This window comes from Trichoderma camerunense (assembly GCF_050948025.1).
Source record: "Trichoderma camerunense strain CBS 138272 chromosome Unknown V8C40scaffold_25, whole genome shotgun sequence".
Classification (NCBI taxonomy): Eukaryota; Fungi; Ascomycota; class Sordariomycetes; order Hypocreales; family Hypocreaceae; genus Trichoderma; species Trichoderma camerunense.
The window spans coordinates 24769-44395 of record NW_028145345.1 but is presented as its reverse complement, the minus strand read 5'-3'; the positions used below and the strand labels follow the sequence as shown (position 1 = coordinate 44395).

At 46.2% G+C, this 19627-nt stretch overlaps 7 protein-coding genes across 7 annotated transcripts; 5 read left to right on the top strand and 2 right to left on the bottom strand.

Annotated features, from left to right (window-relative positions):
• The first annotated feature begins 98 nt into the window (after positions 1-98).
• V8C40DRAFT_257510 (uncharacterized protein) lies at positions 99-1994 on the top strand. The gene has a single exon (XM_083218511.1). The coding sequence runs from the start codon at positions 401-403 to the stop codon at positions 1757-1759; it is 1359 nt and encodes a 452-aa protein (XP_083067864.1). The 5' UTR covers positions 99-400; the 3' UTR covers positions 1760-1994.
• A 931-nt stretch (positions 1995-2925) lies between these two features.
• V8C40DRAFT_257505 (uncharacterized protein) lies at positions 2926-4691 on the top strand. The gene is made up of 2 exons (XM_083218510.1): positions 2926-3385; positions 3530-4691. The coding sequence occupies exons 1-2, from the start codon at positions 3158-3160 to the stop codon at positions 4340-4342; spliced, it is 1041 nt and encodes a 346-aa protein (XP_083067863.1). The 5' UTR covers positions 2926-3157; the 3' UTR covers positions 4343-4691.
• A 734-nt stretch (positions 4692-5425) lies between these two features.
• V8C40DRAFT_257504 (cytochrome P450) lies at positions 5426-7668 on the bottom strand. The gene is made up of 7 exons (XM_083218509.1): positions 7593-7668; positions 7465-7471; positions 7026-7311; positions 6839-6964; positions 6628-6781; positions 5961-6572; positions 5426-5901 (listed from the first exon to the last, which is right to left on the bottom strand). Exons 3-7 carry the CDS (start codon positions 7236-7238, stop codon positions 5489-5491), a joined length of 1518 nt encoding a protein of 505 aa, XP_083067862.1. The 5' UTR covers positions 7239-7311; positions 7465-7471; positions 7593-7668; the 3' UTR covers positions 5426-5488.
• A 189-nt stretch (positions 7669-7857) lies between these two features.
• Positions 7858-9541, top strand: V8C40DRAFT_257501 (capsular polysaccharide synthesis domain-containing protein). Its single transcript, XM_083218508.1, has one exon. It carries the CDS (start codon positions 8219-8221, stop codon positions 9467-9469), a length of 1251 nt encoding a protein of 416 aa, XP_083067861.1. The 5' UTR covers positions 7858-8218; the 3' UTR covers positions 9470-9541.
• A 1042-nt stretch (positions 9542-10583) lies between these two features.
• Positions 10584-12407, top strand: V8C40DRAFT_257499 (terpene synthase). Its single transcript, XM_083218507.1, has 7 exons — positions 10584-10866; positions 10919-11045; positions 11111-11129; positions 11187-11503; positions 11586-11735; positions 11844-12070; positions 12131-12407. Exons 1-7 carry the CDS (start codon positions 10625-10627, stop codon positions 12210-12212), a joined length of 1164 nt encoding a protein of 387 aa, XP_083067860.1. The 5' UTR covers positions 10584-10624; the 3' UTR covers positions 12213-12407.
• A 17-nt stretch (positions 12408-12424) lies between these two features.
• On the bottom strand, positions 12425-14916 carry V8C40DRAFT_278012 (glycosyl hydrolases family 31-domain-containing protein; the record flags this gene model as incomplete). The annotated part of the gene is made up of 4 exons (XM_083221021.1): positions 12425-12861; positions 12924-14187; positions 14256-14690; positions 14743-14916. The coding sequence occupies 4 exons, from the start codon at positions 14914-14916 to the stop codon at positions 12425-12427; spliced, it is 2310 nt and encodes a 769-aa protein (XP_083067859.1).
• A 1723-nt stretch (positions 14917-16639) lies between these two features.
• V8C40DRAFT_283752 (general substrate transporter) lies at positions 16640-18967 on the top strand (the record flags this gene model as incomplete). The annotated part of the gene is made up of 6 exons (XM_083222026.1): positions 16640-17290; positions 17352-17468; positions 17530-18195; positions 18260-18597; positions 18651-18736; positions 18787-18967. Exons 1-6 carry the CDS (start codon positions 17071-17073, stop codon positions 18965-18967), a joined length of 1608 nt encoding a protein of 535 aa, XP_083067858.1. The 5' UTR covers positions 16640-17070.
• Between the last annotated feature and the right edge of the window lie 660 nt (positions 18968-19627).

Genomic DNA, 19627 nt, shown 5'->3' with positions numbered 1-19627 from the left:
CGGTAGTGTCAGCTACCAGGATCCGCCAGTTTATCATCCCCACCACGCGGCCGGCTAGCCTGCTTCAGGGTTCTTGATACTAGTGTCCAAGCTGGTATGACAACGTCTCCAGAGTTGGGCTCATTAAAGGAGTGTGAGCTGCCTGGATAGCGGTAAATATTGATCAGCCTCCGCTATGTACACATGAGGAAAGTGGCGGCCGGGGCATGCTAGGGTTCTTGAATCAATAGAGAAAGACTCCCGGATTTTAAACTATGGTCCGGGGCAATTCGTTCGTGTCAATCTTGACCTTTCCGTAACCTTTTTCCGCCTCTGGCCTTCTTCTTTTTACGTGCCATAGTGGAAGGGCATGATGTTTTTGTTTCTGTTATCTTTATGACTGTATTATTTCTAACTAAACATGCTCAAGATGGTTTTCACCGCCTACTATAGGCGATTACGCTCATTCTACCTATTCTTTATTCTTCTTGCTATTGCATTACTTTTCCTCAGCAGCCGTGAGAGCACCAGGTCGATGCTACTTGGGAAAGACTGGCAGAACCTATTCACGACGGATGACGACCTACTATGGTGGAATGACCGTTTCCCATGTGAGAAGCATGAGCCAATACGTATCACTATTGTCGAGTCTGCCGGCGTCCATGATGAAGTGACGGCAGCGTTGGTATACGCATTTGGTGGACACCCGAACGCAGAGCTGAGACTCTACTTTGCCAAACAGCGCTACCAGTCTGATGTTATCGTCAACGACCTGGAGCTGGAAACGCCCATTATGTCGGTCAACAGCTCCAACTACTTCAAGAGGGACGTCGCGAACCTTCCTCCTCCCCACTTTGTTGTCTCAACGACTTGCGAACTGGATCTTGAGAAGCCAGAGTCTGTAGTAGCTCCTCTCCGACACCTTCTGTTTAACGAGACAACACATTTGTTCTGCCTGGTACACCACGCCGACTACTGGAACAAAGGCAAACATGTCGACGTTGTTAGAGAATGGGTCGACCGGGAGCGAGTTGATTTCATCGGCCTCAGCCAGCACACGGTTGATTATCTTCTGCAAAAATCAGTACCCCAGTGGCAAAACTTGCAGGCAAGTGTCACGGCACGAACATTTCCCCCAATTTTCCCAGTCAACCAGACACACAACGAAACTTTGCGGGAGATTTCACTCGCTATGCAAGGAGATTATGCTCCCGAGCGCCGAGACTACAACCGAATCTTTGGCAGCCTGGACAATGTCGTGAAGAAGATTAACGAAAGCGCTACTACAAACAGCGAGCATGTTGATGAGACGGTCAAGCTACACTTGATCGGACATGGTCCACACGTCAAGGTGCCTGAAAACATCCAGAGCAATGTTGCATTTGACGAGGATCTTTCGTATCCCGACTTTTACAGACTACTGTCACAATCATACGCAGTTATTCCTGCATTTGCATCTGACACCTACCTCGACCGCAAGGCCTCTTCTACAGTCCCCGCTTCACTTATTGCGGGAGTTCCTTTGGTGGCGAGCGAGAAGCTTCTCGCCTCCTATTCATATCTGCCGCGTGAGGCAGCATGGCTTTCAGAGCCAGACGAAAGGGAGATGGAAACAGTGGAAAGGGTGGTTGGCGATAGGAAAGCCTTCTTGGAGAAGAAAGAGGCCGTCAAGGAGGCCGCCAAGAAAATAATGAAACAGAACCGGTTGAACGTGAGGAAATGGATGGATGAGGATTTCAGAAAGAGTGGGATTGTCCCGGCGGACGTTGGCTCGGCATGATGACGGCCCTACAAGCGATTTCTACAGCATTACATTTTCGATAATTTCGGTCTTTGGGGTGGGTTTTTCTTATCATGTACGGATTACGTAGCATTTTTTTTGGCATTAGACTTACGAGAGATGGCCTCTCTGGTTTTTTTTTTTTCTCTTCTCTTCGATACTTATTTCATATGAAGCCACTTCTTCTAGCTCCGCAAAATTATGGGAGCAGGAATAGTCTCTCTTTGGTTTTTATTCCCTCTGTATTTGGTGCAGACCCTCGTCATTATTACAAGGATAAAGCCAACAATCAGCCCTGAGTACCTGGTACAAAGAGGTCACTTGGGGTGGTATCGGAATAGGCGGCATTCGTCTTAAGAGTTGTCAAGTCTTGGCAACTATACCATCTCAACGGCTCTTCAATATACGCGGCTATGAGTGGCTGGCTGATGTTCTCTAGCTCCCTCATATTATTATTAGCGGAGCCTGCCAAGTCTTTAGCGTGATGGAGGCGACGTAATCAGGGATTGCACCTGAGCGCCGTTGCGCGCCTACTGGTGGTACGAGTCAATGGGAGAAGTGTGCTTATTGGACCGAGTAGGAGTATCATCAGCCGCAAATTTCTATCATCCTTGGATGTGCCTTGTTTGCTTGAACTTTACTGCTACTAGTAGTTCCGTGCCTGTATGTAGGGGAAAGGGGCGGCCGCGTAAGTGGATGATCGCCGAAACGGACATTCGCAAAGTTCTCCGTTCTGTCTGTAGACGCAAGCACACGGAAAATCGGATGCGTTATTAGAAGAATATTACGGAGCCGCTCGGAAAGTCTCATAAAATAGCTCTTTATTATACGAGTATATACTGCTAAGGCATGTTGCCTACTTATACAGTATACGAGTACAGTACAAACATGACAGTTGTAGATATATCTCTATGGAATTCCATACAGTACGGCTCTTTATAAAATTACAGTACAAACGTGCTATATCCATGGGGGCATTTTTCCGTCAACGACTTGGTGGGCCGTGTCCGATAAGATGATCCCCACTACAGAATTTACCACTCCATGCTACTGAGCCTTGTTGAGGATCTTCGTAGCCATGGGGATAATACTGAACTCCGTACTCCGTAGTGCCTGTAATGTACGAGTATGGTGTGAGAGCCGCATGGAATAATCTTTCCTGGGCAAGTCACTAGCTTGCCCCTTTACTTACTAGTGCTGGCATTTGGAAACCTGTGCATTTCCGTTGCCTACTCGTACAAGCACCTAGAGATTTTGCTTCTGTAACCAAAGTGCGAAGTAGTCGTGTTTGTATGTTCCTTTCGTCGCCGTGTTTACGGAATAATATTCCAGCCATTCGTTTATTCCTTTTCCAGTCACTCGCTCAGACCCTTTATTACGAAATAGAATCGCTCCAGGATGAGTGAAGCTCCAGAGGCCCGTCCGCCGCCCTCCAGGCGCCGAATCGCCTTGGTTGTGCTCTTCCACTCGACGTGCGCCATCTTGAGTACAATTCTTTCCAAATCCGCGTTGAACGGCATCGACGCTCCCGTGACATTGCTGGCTTTCCAGACCACCGTACAAGTTGTGCTACTCACAACCATCGGCTACTTTACAAAATGGATTACACTGTCAAGACCGGTTTCGGTATGTTCCTGTCGTGATAAGTGGCACTGCAGCTGCTTATCTGTCCCACGATCAAGTTGCGATCATCGTGGAACCGACGATATCAATACTACGATGCCGCGCATTCGTGTGACAGCTACTAATATGGAATGGTACTTACTATAGGCTTGGATTGCACTTCTCCCACTCACTGCTGCCCGACTTGTCGGTATTCTCGCAAAGACGTACTGCTTGGCTTCGGTTAATGCATCGGTCTACCAGATCGCTCGAGGACTTCTGCTTCCCTTCACTCTCATGCTGTCGCTTCTTGTCCTTCGACCACGTCCTTACTACCCGCCGTTGTCTCTGGGTGGATGCGCCATGGTCATGGCTGGTTTTGGTGCCGGAATGGCATCAGATTACAGCCAGATGCTCACCAGTGGCAAGGGTGTATTGCTCGGAGTTATCTCTAGTTTCACCACAGCCGTCGAGTCCGTCGTGGTCAAGCGTTTTCTTGGCAAGAGCAGCGAAGGAATGTGGCAGATGGTCTGGATGTCGAATGTCATGGCCGTTGGGTTTTACATGCCGCTGCTTCTCCTATCTGGAGAAATGGGCACTACTGCAGCTCTTTTCAGCTCGACAGCCACAGCTGAAGTGTCTGCCACTGCTCGCCAGTTCCTAGGCACAGCAGTGCTTACTGGCGTGGCCGGCTTCTTGCTCACGATAGCAACCTTCATGCAAATCGAAGTCACTAGTCCAACCACTCACATGATTGTGACAGCCGCACGAGGTGTGGCCCAAAGCGCCATCGCTGTTGTGACTCTTGGAGAGCCAATCACTGCCAACCGTGCAGGCAGCATGGCTCTCATTCTAAGCGGAAGTGCCCTATACGGTTGGGCTAAAGACCGTTATGCACATAGCAAAAAGGGAAGCTATTTGCCCGTTGCTCAAGAGGCTCAAGAGTCTCAACTTGAAACACTAAACAAAGAAGGCCGTTAGAGTCACATAATCGCCTGCGATCTTACGCACATTCTCTAAACTTATACTATACTAGAATTTGTATATTTTACTTATACTGCATTTGCGTTGGTCAAAATTAGCGATTGACATTTTACGAGTTCTATGCTTCGATGGAGAGGCAGCGACGCGATGGTCTGGTAAACGGTACATATGTAGACAGGGTAATAAATAGATGCGGAGCCATTTTGCCATGTTGCGTATGTTTTTATAAAAGCTATATCGAGTTGCTTGTCGTTGGACGGCTGGTATTATCCTAACTTTGGTCTATATTATGATCTTTGGTTCTCACGATTTGATACATGTACGGGGTATGGAAGAGACATAGGAGGTTCGTATTGCTATGACGTATAGCTGCTGGGAATAGCTCGTATGCCGATACGGAGTAGATCGTGAAAAAATGATTGGCTTCGCTTAAACTAGGATGTTATTCCCGCTGAGGTCTGTTCCAGTTTTACGAACCAGCTCTAAGCCCTATGAATCGAGGCGCAGCACCGCATGCCACTCCATAACGATAACTTTAGATCGTATAGGGTGGGACTGTAGATTATGGATGTCAATTAACAGAAGTCTAAGGTACTGCCTCCAGTCTCATTACATATAGTAACACCCTCTCAAAGTCTTCTTGAAATATTGATAGGAAGGGATTTCACTTACACGCTTATCTCGACAGATTTGTGTTTAATATGATGGTTATCTTGGGTATGTTGTTTTATCCTTTTTTTCTCTTCTACCGCCCCCTATGCGACCATGCCGAAACTCGTCTGGACATGGCACTATTCAATGAATGAAAAGCTATCGTAGATCTCAGTTTTCTTTTCTATGGGTGAAAGTATTGTCTGTGGCCCTGATTAAAACATGATAGTAGCAAATACTAGATGAAAGTAGCGATAGTAGAGTCTCATCATGATAGTATGTAGCCTATACTAGACAAAAGGAGAGAGGGTAGAATACAGTCATCAGTGCAGCAGATACTTAAGTAGGTAATACTTTAATGGATGATTTGTGTTTCTTCTGTATGTTGTTGTGACATTTGGATTACACGTAGTCGTTGGGCTGTTGGATGACTGCTCCATATTTTTGATAATTCCTTTTGCTTCAAAACTATAGACTATTGAAGTTTCTTATTTATAGCTTCTTAAATAAGACCTTTACAGTGGGATCTGCCATTACATTGACCTCGAACATAAAGTTCTTTGGCCGTCCCTTTACTGAATCCTCAAATTTGATGTCGTAATTTGAAAGAATGTAGGACAGGATAATCTTGATCTGGTTGCTCGCAAAAAACCGACCAGGGCATGCGTCATTGCCGAAACCGAACTGCATGCTATCGTATGATGGACTCGCAAACTGAAACCTGTTGGTGTCTTCAGGGTTCTCTCGCAGACGGTAAAATCTGAAACCGTCAAACTCATGTGGCGCGCCCCATGCAGCTGGCGTTTCATCGAGAATGTTGGTATTACACTGCACAATTGTCCCTTTAGGGATGTGAAAGCCGTTAGAAAGGTCAATTGGAATCATGGCTTTTCGTTGGTAAGTAGCTGTAACCTATGTTAGCCTTGAAGGAAAGATTTAATGGCTCTTACGTGTGGAAACTTACCGACGGATGGTGGACTATGTCTTTGCGACTCCTTCATGAAGCTGTCAAGCTTTCTCATCTGTGTCAAGTGCTGCTTTTGTAAAATACCATTGGTATCTCGGGTGACCTCCCTGATTTCTTCTCTCAAAGGTGCAATGTATTCAGGGCGGGCTGCAATGTCGTACAAGGCATGAATGATGGCCAATCTGGTTGTGTGAATGGCCGCTGTTGCTGTAAGCATTTGCAGATTTGCCAATTCTTTATAGTCAAATGACTTGTCACCAAGCTTTTGAGCTCTCTGCTGCATCCACTGTATCATATCTTGTCGAGGCGGCTCATCAGGTTGTCTTGTTTCTGCGGCTCTCTTCTTCAACTCCGGCATCAGCAGATCAAGCGCACGCTGATGATCGCCCCTGATCCGTCTCATCTCTGGGATCCAGTATTGGGCGAATGGACGAAGCCATGGGTGCCACAGTTTTAATTTTTCACCACCAGTCATGACATCTAATGCGAATTTGGTGCTACATTCAAGCCACTCATCATTTCGGCACATTGGATAACCGACAAATATACGAGCAGAAGCTTGGGCTACAATGCGAAGCAGTGTCTCGTGGAGATCAACTGGGGTCCATTCTGCAGCTTGTGTAAGATAGAGAAGACTATAAGCTGGACACTGGGAAGGACATACCTTCGCAAGAGGGGAACTTCGTCTTGAAGCAGTGGGCAACTTCTTGCTCCACATCCCCGACAAACAAGCCTAAGTTCCTGTTCAAATCAATTTTGATAGCACCAAGCATCACGTCGCTTTCATGATCAATTGTGGTGTAATGGCCAAGATGACGCTAGATAATCAGTTTAGATATGTGGACTCTACGTGTGAGTGCAGACATGTAACATACGTCAGCTAGAGCCTTCATTCCGCTGGCTTCATGCCGCTTAAATGGCTTCAACTCATTGGCAAATTTCCTTGGTAGGAAAAGTCTTGGGCCATCCGGAGTAAGGACTTGGAAAATGGTGTTCTTGAACTATGTTGAAATAGTCATTAGAAGTGGTCAAGCAATCCGAATCATTGCCAGAACATCTTACCTTTTCATATCCCTCTCGAAGAAGAACGTCGGCTTCTTGTACATATCGCATCTGAGAATCTTCACCAAGAGTAGGAACATTGAAGCCTTTTGATGATTTCCGGTAACTGGAAAACAGAGCTACGAGTATGACAGCCACAGCTGTTAGGGCAGGCGATACCCATGCCAGCGTAGGAAATGACTCCATGTCTGCCAGCAACTCTGAGAATGCCATGTTAACGGCTTGATCTTCTCAGAGTGAACTGTGAAAGAAAATTGAAACAAGCTGTCAGCACGAAGAGGGAGCACTAGACCAATATTGTAAGCTTCAGTCGTCTTATATCCTACGGTGGAAACCCCACGAGGTTACTAGTTCCTCACAGGGGCCTGGAAAACATATATGGGACTTTGTCAATGGGGAAACAGAACATGCATGCATAAGCAGGAGGAATGTAACCTACGTTTAGGCTGTGTAAGTTGATGTGTCCAGTTCAATCAGCCATTGAAGATGCATTGATTGGTAAACGGGCCAATGGAAAGAAAATTGGAGAGTTAATTGGCTAGCATTGGAAAAGGCATGATAACTCACTATCGTGTTTCCCTTTTAGACCAAGCTAACAAGCTAATAATACACGAGTCCAATATGTTATCGTCAAAATATTTTCAAGAGTAGCAGGGTGTTACTGCACGGTATTAGGGCAAAGCCAAGCAATCTGCAAGCGCTAAAAAGATCGACATGGGTAGGCGGAGTCTATGAATTACTGCACATGCTCGTAAATGCCGTTCTGTCTTACAGATGCATTGCAACGTGACATCGCCAATTCACCATTATCTTATCACTAACACCGCAGTGTCAGCAATGAAAGACCGAGCTAAGTGAATCATAGGTTTCTTGCGTTGAATCCTACCTCTTTTGTCAGATGAACCATCTCGTATTCAATATCGGCCGCTTTCCGATCGTGATTAATTGGAGTCTGTTGGTCTTTGCACCATGGCATGACGGTAGAGCGCGAGATGCTGCATTGGCGTGAAATCGCCACCTTCCGTCTCTGGGAGACGCGGATATGCTTCATTAGCCTTCAACATCATGTCCTTTTAAGATGGGGCGTCATCATTCCATTTTTCTCAATCCTTGCTTATCTACTGTTGCCATACAAGGCTCTCGTGCATATTCATTTTGTCTATATCGATTCTGAGACGTGAAGAACAAGAGAAATGGCCCCTTCCAAGGTTGAAGAAGTATCCCACCATACGAGCACGGCCAAGCCAGAGGTCCCTGATGGTCTGAAGCTCATACCAGCAGAAAAGCTGGACCTTCGTTCAGATGAAGAGATTGCAGCATGGCTTCAACTTCGACATCCGGTCACGTCAGATAAGAATGTTTGGGCATTCTGGCACTCTGGCTACAGCAACATGGCCCCATGGGTTCAGCGGAATGTCATCAATTGGGTTCGCCGTCTCGGTCCCGAATGGACAGTACATCTTCTCGACCGGGTGCCCAATTCCGAGACCAACATCTACCACTTTGTCGAGGAATCATTCTTCCCTGATGCGTTTAACAACAATACTATGGATGGACCTCACGTCGGCCCTCATCAAGGAGACCTTATCAGGCTTCCACTGTTGTGGAAATATGGCGGTGTTTGGATGGACGCCGGCTCATTTTTGTTTCGACATATAGATGACATCTGCTGGAAAGAGATTGAAGACCCTGCCTCGCCTTATGAGATGGCTGGTTTCGTCATCGAGATACGCCCTGATTGCCTCACTATGCTCAATGGATTTATTGCGGCCAAACGCAATAACCCATTCATTAAGCGCTGGCATGATATCTATTTAGCACTTTGGGAAGGGAAGACAAACTCCCAGGGCTTTCACAAGTCTCCTCTTCTCAAGCATTTGCCTCTTCTCTGCCCGCCTGTGGACAAGATGAACTGTCCCGATCTTGGTGTAATGATGGAAGGCTTCAGCGATTACCTCTCGCACTTTATGGCCTTTGAGCGTCTAAGGAAGATCATAGATCCATCAGATGGGTTCAATGGTCCGGAATACTATGCTAAGCATATGTTTCTGGCTTCAGCCCTTCAGGAGACATTTTACTTTCAGCAAGTGACGGGCTGGTCTGGCACGCGCCAATTTGAGCTTCTTACAAAACAACGCGTGGGCGAAGGTGTTGTCAAGGATGAAACTTGGCAAGCTGCAGAGGATTTTGTCAAAGATGCGCTTGCCAATACATCAACGATGAAACTCTCTCACGGCCCACCCGGAGCTTTGGATTCGTTTTTGGCAGACCTATGGGATTCTGAAGAGCATCATGATAAGGATAACATAGAAGGTACATTTGCAGCCTATCTGCGATACGGGAGCGTGCATTTCGATCAGACGCGCAAGTTGAAGCCACTTGAGTTTGACATTACGAAGGAAGAGATACTCCACCTCGGAGTTTTAGAGCCAAAGAAGGATTAGAAGGATTGGTTACGGAGTATATGCTCCATAGTTGTGCTTTGAATGAAACGTTGGACTCAAACAATGCATGCCTCTTTATTGCAATAATGTTCTGTTTTATACGGTGCATTGCGTTATCTGACAAGCATTCCATTCCACAGTTATCCGTCTATCATACACTCCACTTACTCTGCAGTAGTTGTAGGCAAACGGATATGCAAGCGCTGTCAAGTGATACAGGATTTTGAGGTTAACATGGACAAGCTCGATTGGCGGCGGTAGTGCTGAGGTGAGAATCTCTCCGATCGCGCCTTTGCCACAAGCGCTGGGATTACAGCTGCTGTTAAAGGTTAGTCAATACGCGGGGATTGACAACCAACCAACCAAACGGTCCGAAATAGCTGTACTACTGAACACGAGAAGCAATATCTAGATGATCTCTGCAGCTTTATTGCCATGGATCATACGAAAGGAATTGACCTAACGGAAAAGAAGTAGCTGCCGAGGAAGACGGGAGCTATTGAGTATCCGGTCAGATTCTTCAAACACGAAACGATGCATGATGCTTGCTGCATATCAACCTAGGGTTTTAGTGGTGTTACATTCCCAGTACGGCATATGCCACTCAATATCTCGGACGCTGGGAATTATTTTTGGTTAAGAAGCACTTGACAAACTAACCAGCTACGAGTATGGTTTGAACGAGGCGCAGATTTGCAAGGATCTGCTGATGGGATCTTTCGTCCCATGTTGCCTGCATGCACATCACGTAATTTGTGTAACACAAAGCTCCACTGCACTCAGACCGCAGCATCCTTCGCCTCGTCTTAGCTTTGTCGCGCGGGCATATCCAAGGTTCCCCGGATAGCGTACAAGTGATGATTATGGAGTTCTCGTAAATCGTAAGACATCGATTTGGTCATCGTTACATATCTATTGGGAGCTTCTTTGAACGGCTTCGGGCCTCGTAACGTTAATGCGTTCCTTTGAGGGGCTATTGACAGCTGATTCATGTTACATTGGTATCAGGGGATGGATTTGATAAGATCTTGGCTCAAGAGATATCCGTACATCCGTAGAGCCCATTTAAAGAATGTTAAATATCCTGCTAATACAGCGAGGTCCAAGAGCCCATCGCCTGGAGCAGGACGGCATTATTTGGACTAACCCGATACTATGGATCAACTCAGGAGTCTCGTCTTTTTTCTACGTGATGTTGCTTTGAAGCATACACTTGGTACTAGCCATACCAAGAATGATACCACCGAGATATTTGATGAACGTAAAGAAGTCATAAAGAGAGTCTTGAATAAGAAAGTTCTCGTGCCAGATATTCTTGCTCTCATGCCTGCATGGATCAGCGAATTCCAACCAGATATTGATGAAATCAACTTGGAAATTGACGAATGGCTCAAAACGTGAGTCTCAAGTTATTCATATTGACAATCTTGTGCTGACTTGTATTCAAAGCGTCAACGTGGCAGAGGAGAAGAAAGCTAAGCATCGAGCCCGCGGCAACTATACCCTCCTAACGGGTATTTACTACCCTCACTGCAAGAAGGACAAGATGCTGGTGCTTTCACAGTTTCTTTACTGGGTATGCATTGATATTCAGTCCCATTTCATGATCCCTTCATGATACCAAGCTAATATGTGATGCAGATATTCTTTTGGGACGATGGTACAAAGCTCTACAGCTAGTAATACCCGACATTTTGACGCTGACTTTGTCCAATAGAGATTGACACTGGGGGTGAGCTTACACACGACAGAGAAGGCACACTACAGTGTTGCGCTGAGACAAACAAGTGTGTTGACGATTGCCTCGGTCCTAATCCCAATTACACACCTCCACCAGGTTCCCGAGGTACCGTGGAGATACTATATCCTATCCTCAGAGATCTCCGAAAGGGCATGGGGCCTGGTTCCATAGAACGCCTCAGAAAGGAGCTGCACGACTACATCAATGGAGCCAGTACCCAGCAGCATGTCCGAGAGGCCGATCATCTCCCAGATCCATGGGATCACTTCAATAATCGTGCAAATGACGTTGGTGTAAGTAATTTTTATTTAGCACTTTCTTTTTCTTTTAATAATATTTTCAAAGGTTTAAAATAATAAACTCATTTATTTTTAGGCCATCCCTTCTATCACGCAAAACGAATTTGCAATGGAGTTTGAGCTCCCGGAGTGGGTGCGCAGGCACGAAGCCATGGAGGAGATTGTCTTGGAGTGTACCAAGTTGACGATTCTTGTCAACGAAGTCCAAAGCTCCCAGAAAGAATTTGTGAGTCACCATCTCTATTTGAACATTCACATGTGTTGAACATTAATTTGTGTTCAATATTCACTTGTGTTCACGTACAAAGGCGTTTGGTGGTTAACCCCCTCTCAGCGCGTTTCCCAACTTGAGAACCTTTGCTTCCTTTTCGTGAACGCCAACAACCTATCGATTGAAGAGGCCATAGACAAAGTACTTGGTATTTTGAAAGAGCATTATGAGATTTGTGTGGCCGCGGAGGCGAGGCTTCCTTGGAGCAAAACTGACGAGAAATTTAACGAGGATCTCCGCGAGTATGTACGCGGATGTCAAAGACTAGCGACGGGCACCGCATGCTGGAGGTAAGTTCAACATTGACATGTAAATTATGTCATTCCAAGATCGCTGACATGCATACGTAGCTACAACTGTGAGAGATATTTTAAACTGAGCCAGTTGAATGACAAGCGAGAACTATTGTTGGATTACTCATACCAAAAATAGAAGGATTACTGCAAGACGATAAGATATAGAAGCTTTAGAAACATTCCTACACACCGACCTCAAGGAAACGGGTATAAAATTGGCAGACTATTAGACAATTTGATCAGGGAGTTGCCCAAAAGAAATTAAAAAATTAGCCACGACTTGTTGAGAAGACTGATCTTTCTCGCGTAAATTATGACATCAAACCATCATTCATCTTCTTTTTTGAATTATTTAGATATAATCTGAATACTTGGATTGCCTTGGAGAAGATTTTGACCTGCAACAGCATTGTTGGCATCGATTGTCAGCGTGCCTTTTTCGTTGCCCTCGCTATCCACCAACTGGGCCTCAGCGCCAGTGCTGACTTGATACAAACGAACTTCAACGTCCTCAAGGTAATTATAAACCGTCCGTCGTTCACCTTCTTTGCCTAGAATTAAAATAGTGCTCTCGCGGACGTAAAGTGGCAATGTGTCAAAGTCGTGCTTCTCTTTCACCCACCTGGGTCCGGATTTTACTTCCCCAGTGAAAAAATTCGTCCATCGACCTTCGGGCAAGTAGAATTCTACTTCTCCAGTCTCCTCAAAAATTGGAGCCACCAGTAATTTGGATCCCAGCATGAATTGACGGTCGAGATACCAGGAGGTTGGGTCTTCCGGGAACTCTAGAAACAAATGTTAGCGACTGGCACTCATACTGCTCGCACTTCATGATAATCAATCATACCTAAGCACATGGCGCGAACACTTAATGGTAGGCCTCCTGCAATAGATTCTGCCGCTTGCGCATATAAATAAGGCATGAGGCGGGCCTTTAAAGCAGTCCATCTTGCCAACGTCTTCGCGCAGCTCTGTTCTCCCGGGTCATCGTTGTCAATCGTCCAGGGAACACGGTAGCTGTTACTACCATGAAGACGGCTATGTGATGTTAGTAAGCCAAAGGCAACCCATCGTTTGTATATCCACGGCGACGGGTAGCCCTCAAAGCCTCCAATATCCACGCTCCAAAAGGAGAAACCACATAGGCCAAGAGACAGGCCGCCGCGGAGTGACTCAGCCATTGCTTCAGGAGTCGACTCGCAATCTCCGCCCCATTGTAGAGGGAATCTTTGGCAGCCTGCAGTTGAAGCTCTTGCAAATACAACGGCCTCAGATTTGCCGTGGCGCTTCTGTAGAGCTTCGTACACCACCTTGTTGTAGATGAAGGAATAATAATTATGCATCTTTGAGGGGTCCACGTTTGGGTCATGCCACTGTATATCCTCATTGACTGGGATTCTTTCGCCAAAGTCTGTTTTAATGGCAGAGACACCGGTGTCGAAGAGAGCTTCCATGCAGCCAACAAACCATTTTGTAGCTTCAGGATTCGTAAAATCCACAATTCCCATTCCCGCTTGCCACAGATCCGTCTGCCAGACATCACCATTCTTTCTCTTTAATAGATAGCCTTTCTCTGCTGCCATCTTGAACACGGGCGAAGCCTGGCCGAGATATGGATTCGTCCAGACGCATACCTTGTTGACCAGACCGCTAGCCTTGAGGCGGCTTATCATGTTTGCAGGCTCTGGAAACATTTCCGTATCAAAAACAAAATCGCACCAGTGGAATGCTTTGAGCCAGAAGCAATCATAGTGAAACACCTCGACAGGAATATCACGAGCTGCCATGCCCTCGAGAAATGAGCTGACAGTCTTCTCATCGTAACTAGTTGTGAATGACGTAGACAACCACAGGCCGAAACTCCAAGCCGGGACTCTACCCGCTCTACCAGTCAAAGTGGTGTATCTATACAGAACCTCCTTTGGCGAAGGCCCGTAAATCAGATACCATTTGAGACGCTGACCTTTGACGCTGGTTTGTACCCGGCATGAGCGTTCGCTTCCAACTTCCAGGTCAACTTGGTCTGGAGTATCGATGAAGACGCCATATCCCCGACTGCTAAGCCAGAACGACACGTTCTTATAGGCCTGTTCAGAACTTGTGCCGCCATCCTAGTATTGGTTAGCATGACGTGCTGTCAACCGTATCAGTGGAGGACGTGGCAAGTGTCAAGGCGTACCGAATTCCATAGAGTGACGCTCTGGCCAACTTTGTTAAATGCGCCAAAACGTTCACCAAGTCCATGTACAGTCTCACCCACGCTAAGTGTTGTCTGGGTGAACATATAGTGATCAAAGTTTCTCATATCATCGAGCTGAAGAGGGGTACTGGGGGCTGGACCATAAGCGAAACCCACGCTGCGGTTTTGTAATGATGTTAAAGCCTTAGATCCATCTGTTGCGTGGAAGCGGATATCAAACGTATGTTGGTCAGGATGAATCGTGGCGCTCACAGATCCTGACGCAATTGTCGTCCCTTTGTCTGACACAGAAATACTAGCATCGTCCTGAGGCTTTCCTTGAGGGAAAAGATCGAAGTCAGGACCCTTCTTTGCAGTTCCAGACCAGTGAGTGGCTTCAACAGAAATCACGCCATCAAAAACGGCTTCAATATCCTGAAAAGATCAGCATATTAACCCATGTACCTAAATTTTGAGGTATACTTACAAGTGTCACAGTAGGCAGGTTTAGAGTATCACCCCGCGAACGAACGTGCTTCGTCGGACATAGTAATGATAAGGCTCGACCATCCGCCCGCTTTGTGATGGTATATACATCCTCTGCATATTCCGTCCTCTTCCCCTCTATGGGAAGCCACATGCCATCCCTAAACTTTGTCATTTTGTCTTTTCTCGCAACTGCGCCTCTCTCGTTTGGCGATTGTTACGGCCAACTGCCCGGTATAGCTGTTATACCTGCGGAAGCGGCCACGGAAATAAATAAAATGTCTCTGCTTAGTTGCTAATAAGAGGGCTTCTATGGCTTGATGTTTCTCAGGTGGTAATGATCAGTTGGATGCTTCTTGCGTTTAGGCTAAAATCTCGGCTGTCGCTGAAGCGCTCTAATAATGATCAAGATCTTGAGCTCCGTAATGTTCCCAGAATGGGGCCTTCGGAGAAGTCAACGAGCGCTAAGAAGACATTTTGCCGATGTCAAGCGTTATACCGAGTTCCACCAATCGTACCACTCAGCAGAATGTTATGGCATTTGCATATAAAGTACGGAGTTTAATACCACTCTGTGCTTAGCGGGGCCATCTGATAAACCTGAGACGTTGACCCGTATGGTGGCGTTGAGAGCTCGGGGTTGATGACCCGAGTGCGAGCATGGATGCTCGGTATACAATGATGCGAAGACCGTAATGGAGGGAAACTGTACCGAGTATCTGGAGCACATTAGATCTTAAACTCTATCATAACTTAGATCGTAGAGCTGGAGACTTGCAGTGTTTCTTGCAGCCATCGTCTTGAAGGCGGCAGTCAACAAGGACTTTCTGATGGCGTTTGCATCACTATGAAAAATACAATTCAAGATGCGAAGCTCACCTACTGGCGGAGAGATAATGGCCAAAAAGCAATATCCGAATTCCTGAGGCGTTTAGAATGACGCTATTCGTTACAAAACCACATGGTCATTTTTCAATAGCTTTATGGGTCAATATGCGCCCTTTCGTGAGCATCAAGTCATTATGATCTAGCTGATGTGATTATTTCCAACCAGTTTCGGCCAACTCGAGGCGTCTAGCGTTATAGTAACGCCGTCGGAGCAAAGCTTTGTAGCTCTCCCAATACCTTTTGTGCTGGCTTCGCTCATATTATGATAAGAGCAGATATAAGAGACACTGGTATCAGCATCAAATTATGAATACCGCAGGCAGCTTAAGATGGGGATAGCGAGCAGCATGGTATTAGAGCAGGCAGTCCTACTTCGCACGGTGTCTCATATAGCTGGGATACCCCACCGCATCTTGACCGACAAGTTCGGAGTATTACGCAGTAGCTTCGGAGTAGTTATTTTGTAAATGCATGCGATCTCGTAACGCTACAGTCTATCCCCGCGTTCTAGGATGCAGAAAGTCCGAAGTGTGTGTTTGGTCGTGCCATGTTCTGAGCGAGGATGATTAGTAGAAGACCCCGGTAGAGGGGCAACTGGCCGATGACCATAAGCAAACTGCAACCTGAAATCTGAATGGCCGGCTAACGAGACAAGATCTAATTTGCCATTGTTTCCGATGAGGTCCATCTAAAGCTTCTTGTGGGCGATGAATTACACACAGTACTACGTACTCACGTGGTACAGCTGAGTCGTAAAACATAGCGACAGCCGGAGAGAGGCAGCTCCCCAAAGGAACGAACATTCTAACCGCCCATATATCCCTGTGGACTTTGCGGAGTAGCACCGTCAAGTCATCAGTGTAATGCCGTGGGTGACTAGTTGCCTATCCAACCACGGAACGTAATCATCCGCGTCCAAACTTACATGCACTCCGTACACTAGGAATGCCAACCATGTTCACTGCTCGGGTAAAAGAGGGGCAAACGTGGGGTTGAGAAGCATTTGAAGCCATCTCAAAAGCATCAGTCGATATGCCCATCAATCATCGAAAGCTAAAGGCTTACCGAGACGCGCATGGATTCGATGGCTTGTAATGTCGATATGAGCACTACTGCGAGTATAGGCTAATACTGATTAACCGTGTGGATAATTGATATAACGTTCCAGAAATGACAGACACAGGGCGATCTGGTGCGGTCTGGGCTCTTTCTATTCCTAGACGTGCTGTTTGGCGCTCCAATTACCTTCGATCCTGAAAGTGGTACGAGCTAATGATACCAGCTGACCGGTATTCGCCCAACTTTCATACCTTTCCAATCTGTATAAGACTCGGTACATGTCCACAATTGTGGCCCTCAAGTTAAGGCCTTTGGAATCTGGTCTGGTGCGTTCATGACCTAAATTTAGTGGTTGGAGAATCTTCCGTATTACATTGCTGCCATGGCAGAAGTCCACATCACAAAGGCGGCGGCCACTCATCTTGAGGAGACTCTCGGTGAAGGCGCCATCGTCGATGCCAAGCATGCCTCCGACGAAGAACATTCGCAGACCTTACTGCAGGCCTTGAAAAGCAACCGCAAGGCTGTATTCTGGTCCATGATGATCTCTATGAGTATCATTATGGAGGGTTACGACACAATCCTCATGGGGAATTTCTTTGGTAAGATACATATGCCCTTGACTGAAACTAAGACTCTGACATTGACGTGGGACGCATGAAGGATATCCAGAGTTCGCGAAGAAATATGGAACAGATCATGGAGGGACTGTGGGATACCAGGTCTCAGCACCTTGGCAGTCTGGCTTGAATATGGGTTCGACCGTTGGAGCAATTTTCGGTATTGACCCTATTCGTGCTCGTGGCCTTTTTGTGTTACTAATAAGGACGGGGAATGTCAGGTGGTATCTTAAACGGATATCTTGTGTCTCAGCTCGGTTACCGATACGTGATGATCGGAGCGTTGTTCTTTATGAACGCTTTCGTCTTCATCGTGTTTTTCGCCAACTCCGCAGCGGTATTACTAGTGGGTCAAATCCTCTGCGGTCTGAGTTGGGGTGTTTTTGCAGTCGCCAGTCCATCGTATGCGTCAGAGGTTTGCCCGACAAATCTCAGAGGTTACCTCACGACCTATGTCAACTTGTGTTGGGCAATCGGCCAGTTCATCGCAGCAGGTGTGCTTGAGGGACTCATCCACCGCCAGGATCAATGGGCATACCGTATTCCATTTGCCATCCAATGGATATGGCCTGTCCCTCTCATGATAGTTTGCTTCTTTGCACCCGAAAGTCCTTGGTTCCTTGTGCGCAAAGACCGAGTAGATGAGGCCAAGAAGAGCCTACGACGTCTAGGAGGAGAGAAGACTGAAGACCAAATTAATGGCCAGCTTGCTATGATGATACACACCGTCAACATTGAAGAAACTCAGGCGAAAGAAAGCAAATCTTATATCGAGTGCTTCAGAGGCACTGACCTTCGCCGCACAGAAATTTGTTGCGTGGCCTTTTTTGGACAGATTCTTTCAGGAAGCTCATTTGCGTACTCCCCTAGTTATTTCTTTACGACAGGTAAGATCGCCTAAGTCAAAACGAAAGCATGCCAGTTGCCATTATGCTAACATATCTCGTACAGCTGGCATGAGCCCAGATCACGCATATCAGCTCAACTTGGGTGGAACGGCTATTGCTTTCCTGGGAACAGTATTTTCCTGGTTCTTGATCACCCATTTCGGCCGCAGAACTTTGTACGTAACGGGCCAAGGTATCTTGTGTACCACACTCCTCGTTATCGGAATCATAAACGCTGCGACCTCCGCCAAGAACGCCATTTGGGCAGAGGCGGCATTATGCATCTTTTGGCTTCTCGTATATGCTTTAACAGTCGGTCCTCTTGCGTATGCAATTGTATCCGAGACATCGTCCATCAGGCTGCGACCACTTACAGTGTCATTGGCCAGGACAGCCTATCAGGTAATATCCAAGGCCAAGCTTCTTTTTACACGTACACTGCTGATGCCTTTTAGATCATAAACATTGTTTCACAGGTCCTTGAACCATATTTTATGAACCCTACTGCTTGGAACGCATCTGGAAAGACAGGATTCTTCTGGTAAGCCAAATGAGAACATCAGAAGTGAATCAGCTAACATTTGTCATCAGGGGCGGCACAGCTCTATTGACGTTCATCTGGGCTTACTTTCGCCTACCAGAGACCAAAGGCAGAACATACGAAGAACTCGATATTTTGTTTGCAAAGAAGGTGTCTGCTCGGAAATTTGCATCGGAAAAGGTCGATGCATATGAAACACATGTTGAGTCAGAAGTGGTGGAAACGAAGTGAAAGATTGCTTTCACTTCTTTCCGTTTCATTTTACTACAGATAGGATAATCTAAATTGTTGTATCCCCTCCAGCGAAGGTCAGAAAAAGCGAGACCGCAAGATGAATACGTACATATATTCAGTGATCGAAGTAAACAACTAGCTCGTAGAACACCTATTCACCTAGCTGGAACTTCAATATATAAAATATAATTGTAACTAGTAAAGATATATAGATATAGTAGCAGTTACTAGAAAAATATAAATATAGTAGTAGTTACGGGAGAAATATAGATATAGTAGTAGTTACTAGATAAATATATATATAGCAGCTACTCTTTTCAATAGTTTAACTCGTGGGTTTTCGAGATTTTGCTGGTCTCTCTTTTTCTGTCCTCCGCTTGCCCTCCATTAATAGGCTGTATATTGCCAAACCTTTTTACAATGGCAGTAGAATCAGGACATTACATTGGCAATAAGTGTCTACAATCGTAGCCTATGACCCATCAATCTGAATCTGAACTAAGTTATTTCTCTTTCTTTGGGCCTCCAAACGTAAAAAGAGACAGACGTCAATACCAAATATGAACATCTTTTCATGGCCATCCAAATCATTTGCCAATTTGCATCCCGACTGTCTAGCCAGGCTCCAGTCATCACCTTTCCAATATCAAGACCTGA

Excerpts from the sequence above, each read along its gene's own strand:
- V8C40DRAFT_257501 (XM_083218508.1), top strand. The coding sequence starts at position 8,219 with ATGGCCCCTTCCAAGGTTGAAGAAGTATCCCACCATACGAGCACGGCC.
- V8C40DRAFT_257499 (XM_083218507.1), top strand. The coding sequence starts at position 10,625 with ATGGATCAACTCAGGAGTCTCGTCTTTTTTCTACGTGATGTTGCTTTG. Across the intron at positions 10,867-10,918 it reads ATTGACGAATGGCTCAAAAC|CGTCAACGTGGCAGAGGAGA; the intron begins GTGAGTCTCAAG and ends TTGTATTCAAAG. Across the intron at positions 12,071-12,130 it reads ACGGGCACCGCATGCTGGAG|CTACAACTGTGAGAGATATT; the intron begins GTAAGTTCAACA and ends ATGCATACGTAG.
- V8C40DRAFT_257504 (XM_083218509.1), bottom strand. The coding sequence starts at position 7,238 with ATGGCATTCTCAGAGTTGCTGGCAGACATGGAGTCATTTCCTACGCTG. Across the intron at positions 6,573-6,627 it reads GAAGTTCCCCTCTTGCGAAG|AATGGACCCCAGTTGATCTC; the intron begins GTATGTCCTTCC and ends CACAAGCTGCAG. Across the intron at positions 5,902-5,960 it reads ACATAGTCCACCATCCGTCG|CTACTTACCAACGAAAAGCC; the intron begins GTAAGTTTCCAC and ends CATAGGTTACAG.
- V8C40DRAFT_257510 (XM_083218511.1), top strand. The coding sequence starts at position 401 with ATGCTCAAGATGGTTTTCACCGCCTACTATAGGCGATTACGCTCATTC.
- V8C40DRAFT_257505 (XM_083218510.1), top strand. The coding sequence starts at position 3,158 with ATGAGTGAAGCTCCAGAGGCCCGTCCGCCGCCCTCCAGGCGCCGAATC. Across the intron at positions 3,386-3,529 it reads CACTGTCAAGACCGGTTTCG|GCTTGGATTGCACTTCTCCC; the intron begins GTATGTTCCTGT and ends TACTTACTATAG.